Here is a 21,321-nt window from a genome sequence, read left to right as displayed (position 1 = left end):
ATAATCCAGAATAATCTCCATATCATCAAGTCAGCTGACTCACAAACTTCATTTGACCTGAAAAGTCCCTTTCGCCATTGTGTTGGGGTTCCCCGGACCGCTCCCATGCTCGGACCGCCCCCACGCTCATGATTCTCCAGCATGACTTACAAGACTCAGCATACACTCCTCCTCACAGTTACTGTGTATTATGGCAAAAAGACACAGAGTAAGACCAGCACAGGGATGGGGACCTGTGGCAAAGCAGCGGGGAAACCAGGAGTAAGCTTCCAGAGTCCTCTCCCACAGGAGCCACACAGGACGAGCTTAACTGCCCCGGCATCGAGTTGTGTCAGGTGCTGTCTGCCGGGAAGCTGGGTAGAGACTACAGGCCCAGGGTTTCCATCAGGGCTGATCACACGGGCATGCCCTGCCTGGCGTGTACCAAGTTCCAGACCAAGGAAAGCAGGTTTCAGCACAGAACATGTCGCTTGTACAGACAGTTCAGACACAGTGAACCACACTCACCACCTAGGGAACAGGGGAGCCCTCCCGAAACCCAGGTTCCCAGACACCAGCAGAGGGCCAAGCCTGCAGCAGGTCTGTCTAAGGACATGTCTCAGGCTGGCTGCTAGCTCTGTTCTGCACAGCCCAGTAATAAGTAATAAACAGAACTCATTCACAGGTTTAACAGCAGGGGCTGAAGATGACAGGGCCAAAGCCCTGCTGATTGCAGATAGACTCTCAGGACACTGTATAAGCCTTTGCCTCTTTTTTTTTTTTTTTTTTTTTTTTTTTTTTGAGATAGTCTTGCTCTGTCGCCAGGCTGGAGTGCAATGGCACAATCTTGGCTCACTGCAACCTCCACCTCCCGGGTTCAAGTGATTCTCCTGCCTCAGCCTCTTGAGTAGCTGAGATTACAGGCATGTGCCACCATGCCCAGCTAATTTTTGTATTTTTAGTAGAGATGGTGTTTCACCATGTAGGCCAGGCTGGTCTTGATCTCTTGACCTCGTGATCCGCCTGCCTCAGCCTCCTAAAGTGCTGGGGTGACAGGCGTGAGCCACCACACCTGGCCTGTGCCCCCTTTTAAGGCTGCGCATATCATTCATGCTCAACCCTCTTAGATTCACAGGCTTCAGTCCTGCGGCGCTGAGCCCCCACCTACCATCCTCTGTGCAGCACACACAGTGCAGGGAGCCAGTGGCGATGGCGATGACCTTCTTCCCTTGCAACCCTTGGACCTGCCGAGGCCTTCGAACATGGTCATCCGATCCATGGCCCAACCTGTGATAATCGCCTTTGCCCCTGCACACAAATGAAGCATGGAAATTATGGGGCAAGGTGATCTCACTGACAACCCTGACTAGCCTCCTGGGCAGCCTCTGCTGTTCAGGACACAACCATAGCCTGCTGCAGAAGCTACATTCCCATCCATGAAAAGGTGGTGCACATACCCCAATTAAAATCTGGTTTTAGTGGGTTTAAACAAACAGAATCTTGCATACCAGGTATAAACAGCTCCAGATTTGGTAAGGGCAACAGAAAACTGGGATCCGCATTCCACTTTAACTACTCCAAGACCGGTAAGAGAATCAATCTAGAAGGGGAAAAGGTTCAATTAGACAGACAGCAACAAGGCTCCTGCTGACTGCTATAACCTCACTGAGATTTAACTAAATCTAGTAGGAATTCTGAAAACTTGTACCCATGATGAATAATTAGTGCAACTTAAAATCATATTCCACTTAATCTCAGCACTCTCAGGAGGCAGGCGGGACCGTGACTGACAGCATGCCCGCTGGCACACGGTGGCCCGGTGGGACCCAGCACAGGGCACCGGAAATGGAAGCTTTGCAGGTGAGGCCTACAAGCCTCTCCCCAGAATGGCCTCCCGCAACCGTGCTTCTCTGTGCAGTAGCACCATACTCCAGCAATCCCTGTGTTTCTCCTCACCTGCCCCAGCCCTCTCAGAGCAGAGGCCCGCGGGGGAGGAGCAGCAGGCAAGGGGAGGGATGGCCAAAAGCACTGGGCCCCACCCACCCTCCACACCGCACACTTGCCAGCCAACACTTTCCCTATCCCGCAAGCTGCTCCTCATGACCTCTGTGATTGCTCTCATACATAAGTTCTCATATTCAATTCTGAACTCAAATTAATTAAAACTGACTTCATTCTCTAAATGAGACAATGTGGTAGGGCCCTGGTGTCCGGCCCTACCACAATGGCATTGGGACGTCCTGCTCCAGCCCCTCTGATGCCCAGCATCCTCAGCCTTGGAAGTGCAAACCCCAGGCTCTTTCCCGCAAGGAGGGGCCTCTGACGCACGCCACTGATTAGGGTCTGCTCCAGAAGCACCTGTGTCACACCTGCAACCCCACAGCCCCACGAGAGAGGAGGCCAGGCAGAGACAGGTTCGCAGCACCAGGCTCCCAAGTACCCAGCAGAGCACCTGGGCTACACGGCAGTGTGGTGTGCACGCACTGAGGTCACTGAGCAGCATGTGCAGGACCTGAACCACGTACCAGCCACCCGTTCACAAGAGCAAAAGACATTCTGGCAAAGCTAAGAAATCACCTGGAGCCACTGGGCTTGAGTGGAGCAGAGCCGCCGACCCCACCAGGACTGCAGGACTTGGGCGCTGTGCAGGCCCTGCTCTCGCTCCTCACAGGACACCCACCTGAGGTGGCCCCGGCTAACCCAGATGCAGTCCCTTTAGCAAGCACTGGCACCCCCAAGCGCGTGCCGTGGCAACTCCACACCACTGTAAACTGAGAGAGTGTAAGCCATGTGATATCCTTCTCTGAGACAGGCCTACATGCTATAAACCGGAAGGCTCCACGGTGCCCGGATGATCCCATCCACTTCTCAAGAGAATGCACACAGTACATAAAACATCTTACTCCCTCTAGGCCCTCCATACACTTTCTAGCCAATTACCCATTATATTTACTGGAAAGAAGGTAAAGAGGAGGTTAAAATGCTCCTCAGGAGCACACACAGGAAACAGTAATGGTGGCTCTGAGGCTGTGTTTTCCCAGAGGGGCCCTGGGGGCCCCTGACTGAGGTGAGCTGGGAGAGCACTGGGCGGGGCAAGAATGGGAAATACCTTCATCGGCACCTTACAGCCATCGCTGCCTCCCCGGCCGAGCTTGCCGTAGTCCCCGTCCCCCCAGGACCAGACAGTGTCGTCATCTGTGAGGCAGAGGGTCTGGGCGTCTCCGCTGCCACAGGCGATGTCAACCACACGGTGGCCCTGCAGCGCCTCCACCTTCAGAGAAAAGGGACTTGGGTTGGCCGAGCACAACACAAGAAGGCTTGCCACAGGACTGGCTTCACAACACTGCCATTCTTTTTTTTATGGGGGTACCTGTTTTAAGCCTTTACAAAGAGGTGATTTCTAAAATCCTATAAGATAAAAGAGAAAGCACCTTCATCTATTTGAACTACATGCATCTAAACCACAGGAGGAGGTATCAGCGTCTTTGATGAGCCAACCCTACATCACCATGAAGGCTGTTTATTCACTTCTTGCACCCAAAAATACAGTGGGCCTTCTAGAAGCCAAAGCATTTTTCTTAGACGCCAAGCAATATTTACCATTACAAAGAAAAGGATATTTCAAATACTGTCCTGTTTAAATGACTTGTGGAAGAAACATGTGCCAAGATGGTTTTTATTTCCACCAGAAAGAACATCTACTTGTAAATGGGGCTATGACCAACAACCATAAAACCAAAAAAATCTAGAACAGGAAATACTTTGGAATTTTAAAATCATAACGACGGTGGCAAACCGCCCCCATCTGACAGCAGCAGTGAGCAGCATGCAGCCTCCGGCCTCTGCACACGGTGCCTCCTCACCAGCTTTGGCTTCAGCTGGTCCTCACTGTCGCTGTGCCCCAGGCGGCCGTAGCGGCCTTTGCCCCATGTGTAGAGGTCCCCGGCTGCTGTGACACAGGCGCTGTGGGCTCCGCCAGCAGCAACATCGACCACTTCAATTCCTCTCAGAGACTCGATGACACGAGGGCGGTCACACGGACTGCAAAAAAGTCACCAAATATAATGGAAACACATTTTTATTCTTAAACATTTTTCAGCGTATTAAATACCTCTCAATCTACACCTTCCTAATCAGTTAATTGTTAAATCAATCAAGAAGAATCATTCAGACCTGAACTCAAAAGGTCACCTCTTCCTACCTCCTTCCTGTACAAGGCCAGAGGACAGGGCTTCCCCAGCTCTGACTCAGAGGCTGGAAAGTGACCACACATACTGGGCCAAGTTCGAAGCACAGCCCATTTTTCAAAGGCCTATGAGCTGAGAACAGGTTTTACATTTTAAAGGGTTTAAAAAAAAAAAAAGAATCATATGCAACTCCTAAAATAGTTACCATCTGGCCCTATAAGGAAAGTTTGCACCTCACCCCCACTATGAATTAACAATTCATTTAAGGAGTTTTAACATGAATGTCACTAGTCTATAACATAGTGACTACTAATAACAAACTTTTTGTTTTCTTATTAGGTTTTGAAAGAAGTTCTTTATATATTTTGGCTATCAGACCTTAGTCAGATTATATGATTGTGAATATCCTTTCCCAGCTGTGGTTTCAATCTCTTCATAGTGTCTTTTGAAGAATAGTTCATAATTTTTATAAGGTCCAAGTTCTATTTTTCTTTCATGAATCATGCTTTTGGAGTTCGATCTAAAAATCTTTTCTGACCTAAAGTCACAAACATTTTCTCATGTTTTCTTCCAGAGCTTTTTAGTTTTACATTTTACATTCATGACTATGGTTCATTTTGAATTAATGTTTGGATGTGGTGTAAAGTATGAATTAAAGTTCGTTTCTTGCCATAGGTTATCCAATTATTCAAAACCACTTGTTGAAAATAGTATATTTTCTCCAATGAATTGGCTGTGCACTCGTATAAACTGTGCACTAGAAATTGTGAGAAGTCCAGTTTCATTTTTCCACACTCGTCTTGTCAGTATTTGCTGGCCAGTTTCTGGATTCCCTATTCTGCTCCATTGATGTATCTGTCTCTCTCTCTTTGCCAGCACCAAGCCATGTTGTCTACTGCAGCTATAAACGAGGCTTAAGTCAGGTAGTTCAAGTCTTCCGACCTTTTCCTCATTTTCAAAGCTGATTTGACTATTCTAGGCCATTTGCATCTCCATATACATTTTATGCTCCGCTTATCAATTTCTATAGAAATCTTGATTGGGAAGGTGTTGAATCTATAGATTTGAGGATAACCAGCGAATTAACAATACTGACTCTTCTGCTCCATGAACACAGCATGCTCCTTCACGACTTTAGGTTTTTTAAAAATTATCTCAGCAATACTTTGTAGTCTTCTGTCTACACAGTCATTCACATTTTTGGGTCAGATTTATCCCATAGTTTTTCAATTCTGGGAGACGGTACTGTAAGTGGTATTTTAAAATTTCACTTTCTGGTTACGTATATGTATATGTATAGACATACAAGTAACTTTTATTTATTGATCTTCTATCCCGCAACACTGCTAGCCTCACTTATCAGTTCTAGCAGCTTTTTGTAAATACCACCAGGTTCTCTGCATAAACAATGTTTTCTGCAAAAAAGACAGTTTTAATTCTCTTTTCAATCTAGATGCCTTTTATTTCTTTGCACTGCTGTACTGCACTTACTAAACCTGTTGCACAATGTTGAAGAGAAGTGGTGATAGCAGACATCCTTGCCTTGATCCTGAACTCCGGGGGAAAGCTTTTGGTCTGTTGCCATTAACTACAATCTAAGCTCTAGGTTAACAGAGATGCCCTTTATCAGGTAAAGGAAGAGACCTCTTACTCCTAGACTACTCAGAGTTTTTATCAGAAATGGATGTTGGAGTTTGCCAAATTATTTTTTCCTTTTATTTTTATTTTTTTTTGAGATGGAGTCTCGCTCTGTCCCCCAGGCTGGAATGCAGTGGTGCAATCTCGGCTCACTGCAACCTCCAGCTCCCGAGAAGCTGGGACTACAGGTGTGTGCTACCACATCTGGCTAATTTTTTCTCTATTTTTTGTAGAAATGGGGTTTCGTCATGTTGCCCAGGCTAGTCTTAAACTCCTGAGTTCAAGCAATCTGCCCACCTCAGCTTCCCAAAGTGCTGGGATTACAGGCGTGAGCCACCATGCCAGACCTGTTTAACATATTTTATATGGTGGTTTAGTTATTCCTAGGATAAGAAGGCCCCTGTTACTCCAATCTGGCTGGTAGTTCTCATTAATTTTTTAAAACTTGTGAGTTTGTTCATTTGTTTAAAAAATGGTGTCAACTGTGTGTTCTTTCTTCCTCACCCCTGCCATTTCCTCTGTATTTGCAGTTCTAGTATCACGCACGTTACACAAAATGCCAAATGTGATTCAGTGGATGATATAGGGAGAAGGACAAAAAAACGCTTACTTAGTACTTGTAATCAAAAACTCAGAATTGACTTTTTTTTCCCTCTCAACAGAGGAATCATATGGGTAAGGCTTCATATTGGAACATAAAACTATTTCTGCCAAATGAGTCATTAACATTATTTAGTTTGAGAGTATTGTAAATGTTGCCTTGAAAAACAAAGCGCCAATAGATTGTAACAGGATTAAAACAAACAATAACAAAGACAAATAGAATGTTGAAATAATTTTTTCACATCATACCTTCTGTTGCCATGCCCCAACTTCCCATCTTCTGCCTCACCCCAAGAGTAAACTTCTCCTTCTGAAGACAGGGCAAGGCAGTGCTTTCCTCCGGAGTTCACAGCTACTTTCTTAATAAACACATGCTGAATGGATTCAAGCAATGTTGGGGTAGACACCGACTCTGTCCCTCCAATGCCTAGTCTGCCACCTGCACCATACCCAGTGGCATACAGCTAAGAAAAGAAAAAGCAATAATAACATCAGTTTTTAATCTCAATATCCCCTAAATTTACTAATTCATAAACCTAATCCATGCTTTAGACATTTTTACCACATAGAAATAAAATTTGAAGTTAAAAATCTCAGGAATATAAGTTTATAACTTTATACATGATCTATCAAAGTTCTAGAAATGAAATGAAATTTCTAGAACATGACTATTAGAAATTCCAAATTCAGAAAACATATTGTGAAAATAAGGTCTTCTCGCTGGAAGCTCTTCCATTTTTGTGTAGAATACCAACTACAATTAACACCAAGAAAAACAAAAAACAATTTAATTATCTACTATATGCAAATCTCTGACAATAACAGCCACAAAAACATACCCATAAAAGAACACAAATACATTTTAATATTTCAGCAGGGTAGCATATAAACCACACAGGAAAAAACACCTCTTTTTTTTTTTTAATCTAAGTGAGATGTTTTAGGACACAAAACATCTATGATTAATTTTAAAGAACATGATTGATTTAAAAACATACACACATGCGATCAGACTGCCATTTTCCAAATGAAGGCAAACATCCCTCCTGATAAAAACTTAAATGCTGTTCCATGCTGTTTTAGACATCTTTCAAACGTGCTGCTGCACTGACATAATGTAAGGAAGCCACAAGCGCCAACGCAGGAAGTGAAACCCAAACTCAGGTGGATAAACAAGCCCCACCCCCAAAGCCAGCTTCTGGGTGCTGGGTGAGGCTCTGGGGTGCACAGGGTGCAGGGTAATGCAGCGTGCCTCCAAGGACTTCCTATAGAAAGTGGGGCTCCAAAGGGTTGCCCCTCAGTGCCTGTGAATAAGAAGAACACCACAGAAAGCTGCCCTTCTCAGCCTCAGCACTGACAGGGAGACAGAGGCTTGTCCCTGAGAATTCATAACTACAACAGGAGTTGGCAAATTATGGCCCATGGGCCAAACCAGGCCCATCATTTGTTTCTGTAAATGAAGTTTTATGGGAACACAGCCACACCCACTCATTTATAATATGTCCAGGGTTGCTTTTGTAGTTGCAACAGAGACCATATGGCCCAAAGCTGAAAATACTATTGTGCCCTTTACAGAAAGTGCTTACCAACCACACCCTAGAAAAAGGACAAAATAAAGATATTTTGAAACAAACAATCAGAATTAACCAAGGAAAGAATTTCACTAAAGTAAATCAAGAAAGATATGCTAAAGGAGAAGGAAATGATTTTATAAGATCTGAGACATAACAAATGATGGTAAGAAATGATAGTAAGCAAAGATGTGCAACATTTGGCTAACTCCAAAAAAAACACCATGGTCCATATAAAACCACCAAAACAACAACAATAATGTCTACAGCAGAGGGGAACAGGTTAGAACCCAAACACGGGGTAACAAGGGGTCACTGACTGGGAGGAGGGGAGAAATACTAATTAACTTTAGGTTTTTAAGTACCTATGTTAAAATAACCAGAGAAACAATGAAAAGAAGCAGAATTCTCCTGAGAATTGACACAGAGGGGCTACATTTCAAACTTTTTTATGAGGCTAGACCACTTCGACACCTGTGCTAGCAGTCTGCCTCTGACACGGTTCACAATGATCCCTGCTTCTAAATATGTGTGCTCCTGTATATAGGCACACCCCATTTGACTGTGCCTTGCTTTACTGTACCTCGCAGATACTGTTTTTTATAAACCGAAGGTCTGTGTCAACCCTACACTGATCAAGTCTATCAGCGCCATTTTCCCAAAAGCATGTGCTGACTTACTGTCTCCATGTCACGTTTTGATAATTCTTGCAATATTTTAAACTTTTTCATTATTATTTTATCTGTTACGATGATCTGTGATCAGTAATGTTTGATGTTACTGTTGTACTTGTTTTGAGGCACCACAAACCACACCCATAGAAGATGGTGAACTTAAATGATAAATGTTGTGTATATTCTGATTGCTCCGCCAACTAGCGTTCTTCCTTCTCTCTCCCTCTCCTCAGACCTCCCTATTATGTCCCTGAGACATAACTTATTGAAATTAGGCCACTTAATAACGCTACGGTGACCTCTAAGAGTTCAAGTGAAAGGAAGAGTTGCATATTTCTCACTTTAAGTCAAAAGCTAGAAATGATTAAGATTAGTGAGGAAGGCACACTGAAAGCCAAGACAGGCTGAAAGCTAGGCCTCTTGCACCAGTTACCCAAGAAAAAGTTCTTGCAGCACAATTAAGTGCAACTCTAGTAAACACACAAATGATGAGAATGCAAAACAGTCTTATTGCTGATATAGAGAATGTTTGACTGGCATAGACAGAAGATCAAAACGGACACAATATTCCCTTAAGCCAAAGCTAATCCAGAGCTTGCTAACTCTCTTCAATTCCACGAAGGCTAACAGAGGTGAGAAGGCTGCCGAAGGAAAGTCTGAAGGTAGCAGAGATTGGTTCCTGAGGTTTAAGGAAAGACGCTGTCTTCATAACATAAAAGTGTGAGGGAAAGTAGCAAGTGCTGATGTAGAAGCTGCAGCAAGTTACCCAGAAGATCTAGCCAAGATCAGTGATGAAGGAGGTGGCTACGCTAAACAACAGGCTTTCAACGTAGATGGAACAACCTTCTATCAGAAGAAGACACCATCTAGGACTTTCATAGCTAGACAGAAGTCAATGTTTGCCTTCAAAGCTTCAAATCTTTTGTTAGGGGCTAACGCAGCTGGTGACTCTATTAGTTGAACTCGTTGAAGTCAATGCTCATTGACCATTCTGAAAATCTTAGGGCCCTTAAGAATTATGCTAACTCCACTCTGACTGTGCTCCAGAAATAGAACAAACCTGGATGGAAGTCAGCACATTTGTTTACAGCATGCTTCACTGAATATTTTAAGCCCACTATTGAGGCCTACTGCTCAGAGAAAAAGATTTCTTTCAAAATATTACTGCTCATTGACAATGTACCTGGTCACCCAAGAGCTCTGATGAACATGTACAAAGAGATTAAAGTTGTTTTCACGCCTGCTAACACATCATCTTTTCTGCAGCCACATGGATCAAGGAGTAATTTCAATTTTCAAATCTTGTTATTTAAGAAATACATTTCATAAGGCTATAGCTGCCATAGACAGTGATTCCTCTAACGGATGTGAACCAGCTAAATTGAAAACCTTCTGGAAAGCCATCACCATTATAAATGCCATTAAGTACATTTGTGATTCACAGGAGGAGGTGAAAATATCAACATTAACAGGGATTTGGAAGAAGTGGATTCCAACCCTCATGGATGACCTTGAGGGATTCAACACGAGTGGAAGAAGTAACCTCAGATACGGTGGAAACAGCAAGAGAACTAGAATTAGAAGTGGAGTCTAAAGATGTGACTTAATAGACTATAGTACTTTTATATCCACTGGGAAACCAAGAAATTTGTGTGACATGCTTTGTGAAGATACTTGCTTTATTGTGTTGATTTAGAACCAAGCCTGCATATCTCCAAGTATGCCTACAGCTCCCTCTCCCTGAGTGTGGGCTGGACTTAATGACCTGCTTCTGATGAGCAGAACAGGGCAAGAATGATGGAGTGTGGTCACTTCTGTGATTCAGTTACACAGGACCAGGGCTCTGTCTTCTCCACTCTCTCTTGCTGGTGCTCCCTCCTGTGCCTCCCTTGCTCTCGCTGACAGAGTCAGCTGCCACCCTGTGAGACGCTCTATGGACACGTGGCAAAGGGCTGAGTGAGGGGAGGCTCTGCCAACAGCTCATGAGGGACTGAGGCCTCAGCCCAAAGGTCCGTGAGGGACTGAATACTTGCTCGGACAGCCTCAAGACGACTGCAGCCTGCTGAGATTCTGAGCTGGAGAACGGAGCTATGCTGCCTCCAGAGTCCTGACCCAGAGAAACTATGAAATAATAAATGTGTGTGAGACAGAATATTACATGAGAGTATCTCACTCATGAATAGGATCTCCCAAAAATCTAAACAAAATTATCACAAACACAAGCCAGATACATATCTTGACCAAACTGGATTTATCCAAAGAATGCAAGTTTGTTTAATATAAGAAAACCAATTAATCCAACTGGCTATACTAATTCATTAGAAAACATTGGCCGGGCACAGTGGCTCATGCCTGTAATCCCAGCATTTTGAGAGGCCAAGGCGGTCGGATCACAAGGTCAGGAGTTCAAGACCAGTCTGGCCAATATTGTGAAACCCCGTCTCTACTGAAAAAAAAAAAAACACACAAAAATATTAGCCAGGCGTGGTGGCAGGCGCCTGTTGTCCCAGCTACTTGGGAGGCTGAGGTAGAAGAATCGCTTGAACCCAGGAGGCAGAGGTTGTAGTGAGCCAAGACTGTGCCACTGCACTCCAGCCTGGGGGACAGAGTGAGACTCTGTCTCAAAAAAAAAAAAAAAAAGAAGAAAACATCTATGAAAGAACATTTCAAAACACATAGAAAGAGTGTTGAACAAAAATCAGTGTCCACTGTTGACTAGAAACAGAAGGAAACATGCCTAATCTGATCAAGGGCTTCTACTCAAACCCCACTGGAAGCCTGGGAACGCTCCACCTGCACCCACTCCAGTCTTGATCAAGGCAGGAGCCTCCGCCCACTCCCACTCAGAATCACACCGCAACCCCAGCCTGCACCATGAGCTCCTATTCTCCCACACAAACGGGAAAAATAAAAGAGAGGTACGCTAGACAGAAAGGAACATAATTCATTTAGAGACTACAGCACTCTATAAAGAAGATACAAGAAATCTTCAGATATACTAGAATGGAGAGAGTCAAGTAGATCACCAAACATAAAGTCAATATATAAACATCCAATATTTCTATATATCAGTGGCAATCTTTTTTTTGGTGGGAAACGGAATCTCATTCTGTCGCCCAGGCTGGAGTGCAGTGGTGTGATCTCGGCTCACTGCAACCTCCATCTCCTGGGTTCGAGTGATTCTCCTGCCTCAGCCTCCTGAGTAGCTGGGATTACAGGCACGTGTCACCGAGCCTGGCTTATTTTTGTATTTTTCGTAGAGACAGGGTTTTCCTATGTTGGCCAGGCTGGTCTCGAACTCCTGACATCAGGTGATCCACCCACCTTAGGCTCCCAAATTGCTGGGATTACAGGCGTGAGCCACTGCACTGGGCCAGCAGCAATACATTTTTAAAAATATACTATTTACAATAGCAAACAAGAAATACATCTAACAAGTGATATGCAAACAAAAATTGTAATACTTTTGTATACATGACGTATTTTCAAAATAAAAATTAAAAAAAATTGGCCAGGCGTGGTGGCTCATGCCTGTAATCCCAGCACTTTGGAAGGCCGAGGTGGGCGGATCACCTGAGGTCAGGAGTTCGAGACCAGCCTGGTCAACATGGTGAAAACCTGTCTCTACTAAAAATACAAGTTAGCCAGGTGTGGTGGCAGGCGCCTATAATCCCAGCTACTCGGGAGGCTGAGGCAGGAGAATCACTTGAACCCAGGAGGTGGAGGTTGCAGTGAGCCGAGACCACGCCATTGCATTCCAGCCTGGGCAACGAGAGCAAAACTCTGTCTTAAACTTTTTTTTTTTTTTTAATTTAAAGATTATACAAAAATATCTTAGAACTCTAGCTGCTTCCTGCATACCATAGTACTATTAATCCTGAGAAACGTTTTAGTACAGATCCTTGCATGTGCTAAGAACCACACAGCACCTTTAGCCACAATTGCCTCAGGCTCAGTGACCCTGTGACACAGAGAAAGCACCCTTACCTTCCCATCAGCCGTCACAGCAAAGAGGGTCTGTTCCCCTCCGATTAACTGCACGGGTCTGAGAGTTGCGAGGGCTTCACAGGGAGTGGGAACTTTGACTTTTGCACCTTCAATGCCCCCGAGCTGGCCCCTGTGATTATGTCCCCATCCATAAATTGTTCCACTGCCACCAGCAGAGAGAGTCCAGTCATCTGGTCGCCTACAACACACATCAAGTGAGCATTTGCCATGGGAAAGAACAATGCACACAGCCTCTCACGCTCATGATCAACATTACTGCTTGTTTCTAATATAATAACCTGTTCATCCACTGCACAAGTTGTTCATCTTGTTCTCTTTTAAAAATGTCATGGCTCTCATGCAGAACATCCATGTTTTCGCTGTCTGCCATTAATTCACGAATTTTCTTAGCCACCTGAACAAAATTATTATGATGTTACAAATCAAACACTCATCTCAAACAAAATAGATAAATACTAAGGAAAGACAGAAGGAATCCCTGCCTGAAAATATAAGAGAAGAGCAACATTGCAATGTTATGGTTCATGGGCAAAACCAATAATGACTGCATCAAGTCTAACATATTAAAAATGTCTAGACAGTATCATTCTATCTGTAGTTTACTAAAAATAAACTTTCACTGAAATTCACAGTGTCAGTTCACTCATTTTCACCTATGTGTTATTTTCTTTGATATTCCTTGGCAAGGGAAATTTTTCTGTGTCTCATAATATTGGCATCTTGTTACACTATAGCTAAATAACGTTTTTGCATCCCCAAAGTGATTCCAAAATATCATGCAATACCTCATCAAGAAACAGACGGGGCAACGGTGTTCTTTTGTCAAGGGCCACAGCAACGCGGGAGGCCATGCAATACCTCCGGAACCAGGCCCACTTGTGCGTCTCGGCACAGCAAGGCAGAATGTCCAGCTCCAGGTCACAAGCAAGAGCTACCAGTACCTGCAGGCACCAAAAATGACAAACTCAGGGACACTCAGAAATGCAATGAACAGGCCAAGGTTTCTGTGGCTCCTTCTGCAGGACCTCCTATTCCAGGATGACTGCCATGGGCACAGCAAGGATACGGCCACCATCAGTGATGTGGCGATCTCTGACAGTTCCTAGCCACGTGCCACACAACTGCTACAACACTTGTTGCCTGCATCAGGTGACAAGAACACTTGTGCATCTCAAGGCATGCTAACAGTTACAGGCTTGTGGTTTAAGGTTTTAGATTACATGATCATTTCTTGAGATTTTTTCATATTTGACTTCAGCTATACCTACAGCTGCCCTCAGAGGCCTAAAACACACACACTGCACATGACAGCTCTCAGTGGCTCTTTCAGTCAAACAGCTCTATTGTCACTTTAAAAAATAAGTCAAACATTACCTTAAAGAATGGGCTGTGGAGCAGCTGTTTGCCACCCCTCACAATAGGATCTTCATATTCAAACTGCCTTTGCAAAGCTTCTGGAAGACCTTTCACCAAAGCAGCAAGAGCACTACCTGTAAAACTCTAAGAAACAACAGAACGGTATTCTATCGCGGGAATCCAGGGTGCGGGGGAGGCTGACCATTTGTTTCTACAGTCAAATGTTTTATTATGTTGGTACTAATTCTTCTAAAAAAAAAAAAAAAACAAAGCTTATCAAAATTCTCAAGTAGGAAAAAAGCTAAAAGAACATAAACACTAAAATAAAAAAGAGGAGTTTGAAGACTCATCTCAGAATGTTTGGTCTTGATTTCAGAACATCTGCTTCCAGAGAAATAGCCCCTCTCTGGCCCACAAATGCTGCCTATCTCCTCCCATGGGTAGGATCAAAAGGGACTACTTTAGTCAGCAAAATAAAGGGGAGGCCATCAGTTAGCCTCACTGTAAAGTCCAATCCACACAATCCTATGTTCACAGCTGTTGAGACAGACTTTCACAAAATCAAAGTCCAACTTGAACTCAGTATACACTGCAACATACGAAAAGTCTGGATGTGACAAAGGCCTCCTTATTTTTATTTATTTTTTTTGAGATGGAGTCTCGCTCTGTCACCAGGCTGGAGTGCAGTGGCGTGATCTCAGCTCACTCCAACCTCCACCTCCCAGGTTCAAGTGATTCTCCTGCCTCAGCCTCCCGAGTAGCTGGGACTACAGGTGTCCACAGCCACGCCCATCTAATTTTTTGTATTTTTAGTGGAGTCAGGGTTTCACCATGTTAGCCAGGATGGTCTCAATCTCCTGACCTCATGATCCGCCCACCTCAGCCTCCCAAAATGCTGGGATTACAGGCCACTGCACCCGGTCCAAGGCCTCCTTATTCTTATGTGAAACTCCCCAACTCCTCTCAACGATTTAGAGGTTTAGACTACTAAAGCAACATTTTATTCCCCAAGGGTCACAAATCTAGAAATTGTACTAGAATGCTCCATACCAAAGCTCTTGTTTCTCCATCATTTTCTCCAAGCAGCCTATTTATGTTAATTGATTGCCCAAATTCAGTTGTAAGCAGCTTCCTCAATCTCTGAAGGGCCCACATTCTGTGACTGGCGGCTGAAATGAGCAGAGAGAAAGTATCAGAAGTCTGATGGTTTCTTCCAAGCAGGAAGACAGATGTAACTGTAATGGTGCCGTTTACCTAGGGCACTCAGCTGTGCACAAGCCGCCAGCGAGGCCGCAAGGCGAGGGACGATGCTTCTGTTAGAGGCAAGGTTGAGTCGGAAGTCTAACAGACACGTCACCAAGTCCATGGATGGACAGGAGAGGACGCAGCGGTCAGAGAGGAGTTCTTTAGGGCCTGTGAATGAACACTGTAAACATCCCCGGGTTTCACAAGCTAGGGACCACCCCATAAGAAGCCGCCAATGAACAAGGGTGGCTCCACCCAGCCCCACCCACCAGAAGGCAACAGTTGGTGTGCCCATGCATGCCACTGCGAGTCGGTGAGCCTCGCTCTTCACACTCACACTTCCACTGTCAACCAAAAGCCTAAGAACCGCACCAGCAACAACTCCTTCCACACCAGGTGAGGGGGAGTGTGAGCCTGACAGTTGGACGGCTGGGACAGTTCTCTGTGTTCTGTTCCATGCTTCAGCGGGGCCTGTGGGAGCACTCACTCCAACACAGCAGAAGGCAGGCCGTCAGGCACTACGTGGACATGTGTACATGTCCATGTTGCTCCAGAAACAATCCACAGCCAGTCATCTAACCTTGATCGCCATAAGCCCCTCCCTTACCAGCAGCTGGCATGATGGGATAGACGGTGAAGCGCCAGCCCCAGCCATTCACAGACCCATCGCTGATGAACTTCCACTTTAACTCATCCCCTGGGATGCGCAGCTCGCTGGACCAGTCGGACCACTCTCGGCCTGGGGTTTTAAGGAAAGTGCACCCCAGGGTTAGCTTCACTCCATCACCCAATCAATACAAACCGCCTTAGACGCAAAGCAGAATGATTTCCATCATGTGTGAAGAGCAAGTTCCTCCAATCCAAGCTCTCCCAAGCTGAAGTGCACAGTGACACATCACTCTTGGGATTCACATTTTAATACACACCATTCTTCAGCAAACATGCATTCAGCCCCTGTACCAGGTACCCAGGAACTGAGGGCAGGCGGGCAGGCACTGCCCTGGCAGAAGCCACCACCCAGTGGGGAAATGACCTCACACAGCCAGGATACAGTGAGTGGCCTCCGGGTGTCCAGAACACACCAGGCCAGGGGCCATTGGGACGTTTCCGGGAAAGCTCTGATACAACCAGGTGGCCAGGCAGCAGAAGGAAGAACCCTAGCTCTCCCAACAAAAGGCCCATGTGTGTGGTTCAGCACAGGCCAGAGGAGGCTGCCGTCGAGGGAGCAGAGGGCCTGGCTGCTGTGGACAGGAGCGGCAGTGTATTACAGCATCTTAGAAGGCCAAGACAACCCCGCCAGATTTCTGCTTCAGAAGGACCATCTGACAGCAGCTCAGGGATGGCCCATAAGGGCTTTCTGCTGGATGCAGAAAAACTCACATCCAACACCACCACTGAAAACTACACTGGCAGACATCTGTCAAAGCACCAGAAAAACCCACGCCCACTGGGACCATACCACTTCATGCAAAGCTTTACTTAACTAAGTAACGCTGTGTGAATAAAGTTTTCCTGGGACACAGCCACGCCCACTCACTGGCATCCTGCCTGCATGTTGTTATGACAGAGGCTGCATTACCTGGCCCTTTACAGGAAACACTCGAGATGAAGGATAAAGAGGTCTTAAAAGGCGCATACACACACCCCTGCACTGCCAGTTCTAAAATACTCAGTAAAAGAGCATTTCACAAGCTCCCACAGACATCCTCATATGCTCCCGCTGGCCTCGTGGAGCCCAGCAGCAGAGACAAGCCGGACATGTGGCTGCCTCCACCTACATACAGAAGTCACTCCACACATGGCCACGCCCTCACTGCAGCCAGTAAGAAACAAACCCTTGAAGAAGCTCTGTAGTATGCCAACCATGACCTCGCATGAGCCCTGTCACCTCACACGTCTCCAGCACCTTTTGCAACTGTCTGGTAAGGCAGGGCCCATCCAACAGGGATGTGGTGCACACATCACAGATAATTACTGTATTTAAAAGTATGGGAAAGAGGCAAGCAAACCTACTGTGTTTCACAGCTGAATAGCATATTGTCCCTTCCTTAAGACTTCAGTGAGAATACGGTAGCAGCATTCTGTCCTACAAATGTGAAGGGTTGTGTCTACGGAGACACAGGTGGGCAGATCATGGCCTGCTCAACCTCCTGTCCTTACCTGACCGCACGGAGACGATCCTGTTGACGCCGTCCATGATTGTGAGAGGGTCGTGGCGCCTCTCTGTGGAGCACTGCCGGTCAAATTCCACCCTGAGTCCTTCTGCACCTGGAGGACAGGCAAGCACAAAACATAGCAACCACTCCAGATCAGCACCCAAAGTAGAAACAGTGAAACTAAAACCACGTTTAACAGCTAACGAATAGCAGAAAGTCAGAAAGAACTGGCCTCAAAGACAAGCATCTCAGACTGACCACCCCTTTCCCCGGCTCGTCCCCACTGAAGATTATGTCTGTGCACTGGAAGGCCAGAAAACACTTCCACTTTGCCAATTTGTTTTGTGTGGTCACTCCCGGGCAGACTTTCCTACTGCAACCCCACTCCCCTGATCAAGCTTTACAGCGAACATCACACTGACCAGGGGCTGTGGGAATGCCCAGTGTGCAGCCAAGTCAGACGGCACTTGTGGGTCACCTGGGAAGTGAGGGGCATTTGAGGTGAGGAGCACCTCAACTTCTGCCGTGTCCAGAGAACTGGAGAACCGCTTGGTGTGGAGAACCCACACATCTGGTGTGAGAGGTGTGCGAGCAGAGAAGAGTTTTCCTTCAGGCTGGAAGATCTTTAAGGTCTAGCAGAGGATGGCACTGAGGGGCTGGGAAAGAGGCAGGGGAGGAAGGAGGGAAGAAGGAGGGACGTGGGGCAGGGGCTCAAGTCCTCTCTTACAGTTACAGGGTTGACAGGCTTGGACTGGTTTTAAGATACTATCTCTGGATGCTCTGTTGGGGGCTGATTCTGGGGGGCCACAGGAGGTGGGGAGTGGAAGCAGGAACACAGGGAGGCAGCTAGGATGTGATTGCTGGGATGATAAACCGGGTGAGACGCCACAGTGCTCTAGCCCAGAATGTCTAGAGTGAGAGAAAAATGGTTGAATTTGGAATATATTTTAAAAGCAGAGAAAACAGGATTTGCTGGTGGACTGGATATAAAGCGAGAGAGAAACAGAAGAGAAAAAGGGTCACAAGATTTTCGTCTAGGCAAAGGCTGACTAAAAATACCCTTTGTTCTTTAAATTTCTATCATGAAGTAATAGCTTAAAGTTTAAAAATGCTTTTCTGGGCCAGATGTAGTGGTACATGCCTGTAATCCCAGCACTTTGGGAGGCCGAGGCAGGCAGCTTGCTTGAGCTCAGGAGTTAAAGACAGGCCTGGACAACAGGCTATATATTTTATTATATATTATATATTTTAAAATATAAAATATAAAATATAAATATTTTATTAAAAAATTTTATAAAAATAATATTTTTATAAAAAATTTTATAAAAAAATAAATATTTATATAAAATATAAATATAAAATATTTTATATTTTAAAATATAAAATATTTATAATATTTAAAATTATATATTTTAAAATGTAAAATTTTAAAAATTAGCTGGGCACGGCCTATAGTCCCAGTTACTCAGGAGGCTAAGGAAGGGCTCACTTGAGCCCAGAGTTTGGGGCTGTAGTGAGCCAAGATAGTGCCACTGTACTTCAACCTGGGCGACAAAGTGACAAAGCTTTTCTGAATCTAACCTCACCTAAAAGTTCAAGAAAAATGATTTCACAAAAACGTGAGCAAGATAAAAGTATAAGACCAAATACAATAAAAAGTTATTGTTAGAAAAAGGGAATAGGCTGGGTACAGTGGCTCACACCTGTAACGATCTCAACACTTTGGGAGGCCCAGCTGGGAGGATCGCTTGAGCCCAGGAGTTTGAGACAAGACTGGGCAACATAGAGAGACTCATCTCCACAAAAAATAAAAATAAGTTAGCCAAGTGTGGCAGCACAAGCCTGTAGTCCCAGCTTCTCGGGAGGCTGATGGGGAAGGATGGCTTGAGCCTGGGAGGTCGAGGCTGCAGTGACTCAGAATCACACCACTGCACTGCAGCCTGGGTGACAGAGCAAGACTCTGTCTCCAAAAAAAAAAAAAAAAAAAGAAAAGTGAGAATAAGGAACAAAATAACATCCCTATAGGCAATAAAAGCAGGCCAGAAAGATACACCCACAAAACACATCAACCCTGAACATTTCAAAACAAATTGAGTGAAATTAGAAAAATGATACAAGACATGAAAGAACCACATAAATCAGACTTATGAAAACCAAAAACTTTTATAAAGCTGAAGACAAAATTACAATGAAAACAAAACTACATTCCAATGGAGACTAAAACAGAGTGTAAAATCAAATAAACACAGCAGATGCTACCTTAAGACAAATAGGAAAAAAGGAGGAAATTTTAAAAAAAGAAACAGAGGTAAAAAGTACTTGAAAGAGAAAGTAACCAACATTAACTCTAAAAGGCATGAACTATGCAATGCATGGAGAGTTACCAAGTGTCCCTAGAAAAGACTGCTAAGCAAGGCTACAGAACAAACACTGCAGACTGCAATTCAAGAGAACGTCCTGCCAAACAGGCTTGGGATGACAGACTAAAGGAGCGCCCCTTACCTGAGAACATCACCGAGAACGGCCGCATGAACGTACATTCTGGTGAAATCACCAAAAAAACACACGCGGCTGCTAACCGAGAACGGCCACACGAACGCACATTCTAGTAAAACTATCGAAGAAACACATGCGGCTTCTAACCAAGAACATCACCGAGAACGGCCGCATGAAAGCACATTCTAGTAAAACTACCGAAGAAACACACGCGGCTTCTAACCGAGAGCATCACCGAGAACGGCCACATGAACTACATTCTAGTAAAACTACCGATAAAACACACACAACTTCTAACCGAGAACATCACTGAGAACGGCCACACAAACGTACATTCTAGCAAAATTACCGAAAAAACAAACGAGACTCCTAACCAAGAACAGCCACACAAACGTATAATCTAGTAATATTACCGAAAAAACACATGCGACTTCTAACGGAGAACATCACCGAGAACGGTCACATGAACTACATTCTAGTAAAACTACCGATAAAACACACACAACTTCTAACCGAGAACATCACTGAGAACGGCCACACAAACGTATATTCTAGTAAAATTACTGAAAAAACACACGTGACTCCTAACTGAGAACATCACTGAGAACAGCCACACCAACATACATTCTAGTAAAATTAACAAAAAAACACACACGGCTCCTAACCGAGAACATCACTGAGAACGGCCGCACAAACGTACATTCTAGCAAAATTACCGAAAAAACAAACGAGACTCCTAACCAAGAACAGCCACACAAACGTATAATCTAGTAATATTACCGAAAAAACACATGCGACTTCTAACGGAGAACATCACCTAGAACGGTCACATGAACGCACATTCTAGTAAAATTACACATGACTTCTAACCGAGAACATCACCAAGAACGGCCACATGAATGCACATTCTAGTAAAATCACCAAAAAACGCACACAGCTTCTAACCAAGAACATCACTGAGAATGACCACACGAATGCACACGTGGCTTCTAACTGAGAGCATCACCGAGAACAGCCGCACAAACGTACATTCTAGTAAAATCACCGAAAAACACATGCAGCTTCTAACCGAGAACGGCCACATGAACGCACATTCTAGTAAAATCACCGAAGAAACACATGCGGCTTCTAACCGAGAGCATCACCAAGAATGGCCACATGAACGTACATTCTAGAAAAACTACCGAAAAAACACACACGACTTCTAACTGAGAACATCACCAAGAACGGGCCACACAAACACATATTCTGGTAAAATTACCGAAAAAACATATGTGACTCCTGAGAACGGCCACATGAACGTACATTCTAGTAAAACCAATGACAAAACATGCACGGCTCCTAACCGAGAATATCACCGAGAACGGCCGCACAAACGTATATTCTAGTAAAATTACCAAAAAAACAA

The 21,321-nt window shown here is 44.8% G+C and overlaps 1 protein-coding gene across 19 annotated transcripts in view; it reads right to left on the bottom strand.

Moving 5' to 3' along the window:
- Nucleotides 1-21,321, bottom strand: part of HERC2 (HECT and RLD domain containing E3 ubiquitin protein ligase 2) — a 299,653-nt gene that overhangs the window by 17,710 nt on the left and 260,622 nt on the right. For 18 of the 19 annotated variants that reach the window (XM_063716530.1, XM_063716528.1, XM_063716533.1 and 15 more), the window contains 13 exons: nucleotides 17,422-17,529; nucleotides 15,869-16,000; nucleotides 15,271-15,429; nucleotides 15,067-15,185; nucleotides 14,035-14,160; nucleotides 13,446-13,601; nucleotides 12,939-13,054; nucleotides 12,640-12,838; nucleotides 6,657-6,871; nucleotides 3,843-4,020; nucleotides 3,089-3,250; nucleotides 1,488-1,579; nucleotides 1,148-1,287 (listed from right to left, as the gene is read on the bottom strand). In XM_063716530.1, the coding sequence (XP_063572600.1) occupies nucleotides 1,148-1,287; nucleotides 1,488-1,579; nucleotides 3,089-3,250; nucleotides 3,843-4,020; nucleotides 6,657-6,871; nucleotides 12,640-12,838; nucleotides 12,939-13,054; nucleotides 13,446-13,601; nucleotides 14,035-14,160; nucleotides 15,067-15,185; nucleotides 15,271-15,429; nucleotides 15,869-16,000; nucleotides 17,422-17,529 (1,902 nt within the window). The remainder of the gene's footprint in view (nucleotides 1-1,147; nucleotides 1,288-1,487; nucleotides 1,580-3,088; nucleotides 3,251-3,842; nucleotides 4,021-6,656; nucleotides 6,872-12,639; nucleotides 12,839-12,938; nucleotides 13,055-13,445; nucleotides 13,602-14,034; nucleotides 14,161-15,066; nucleotides 15,186-15,270; nucleotides 15,430-15,868; nucleotides 16,001-17,421; nucleotides 17,530-21,321) is intronic. The other variant, XM_054532427.2, reaches the window with a different exon arrangement.

The sequence above is a fragment of the Pongo abelii genome, chromosome 16 (genome assembly GCF_028885655.2).
Source record: "Pongo abelii isolate AG06213 chromosome 16, NHGRI_mPonAbe1-v2.0_pri, whole genome shotgun sequence".
Classification (NCBI taxonomy): Eukaryota; Metazoa; Chordata; class Mammalia; order Primates; family Hominidae; genus Pongo; species Pongo abelii.
This window is presented reverse-complemented; position numbering and strand designations above follow the sequence as displayed.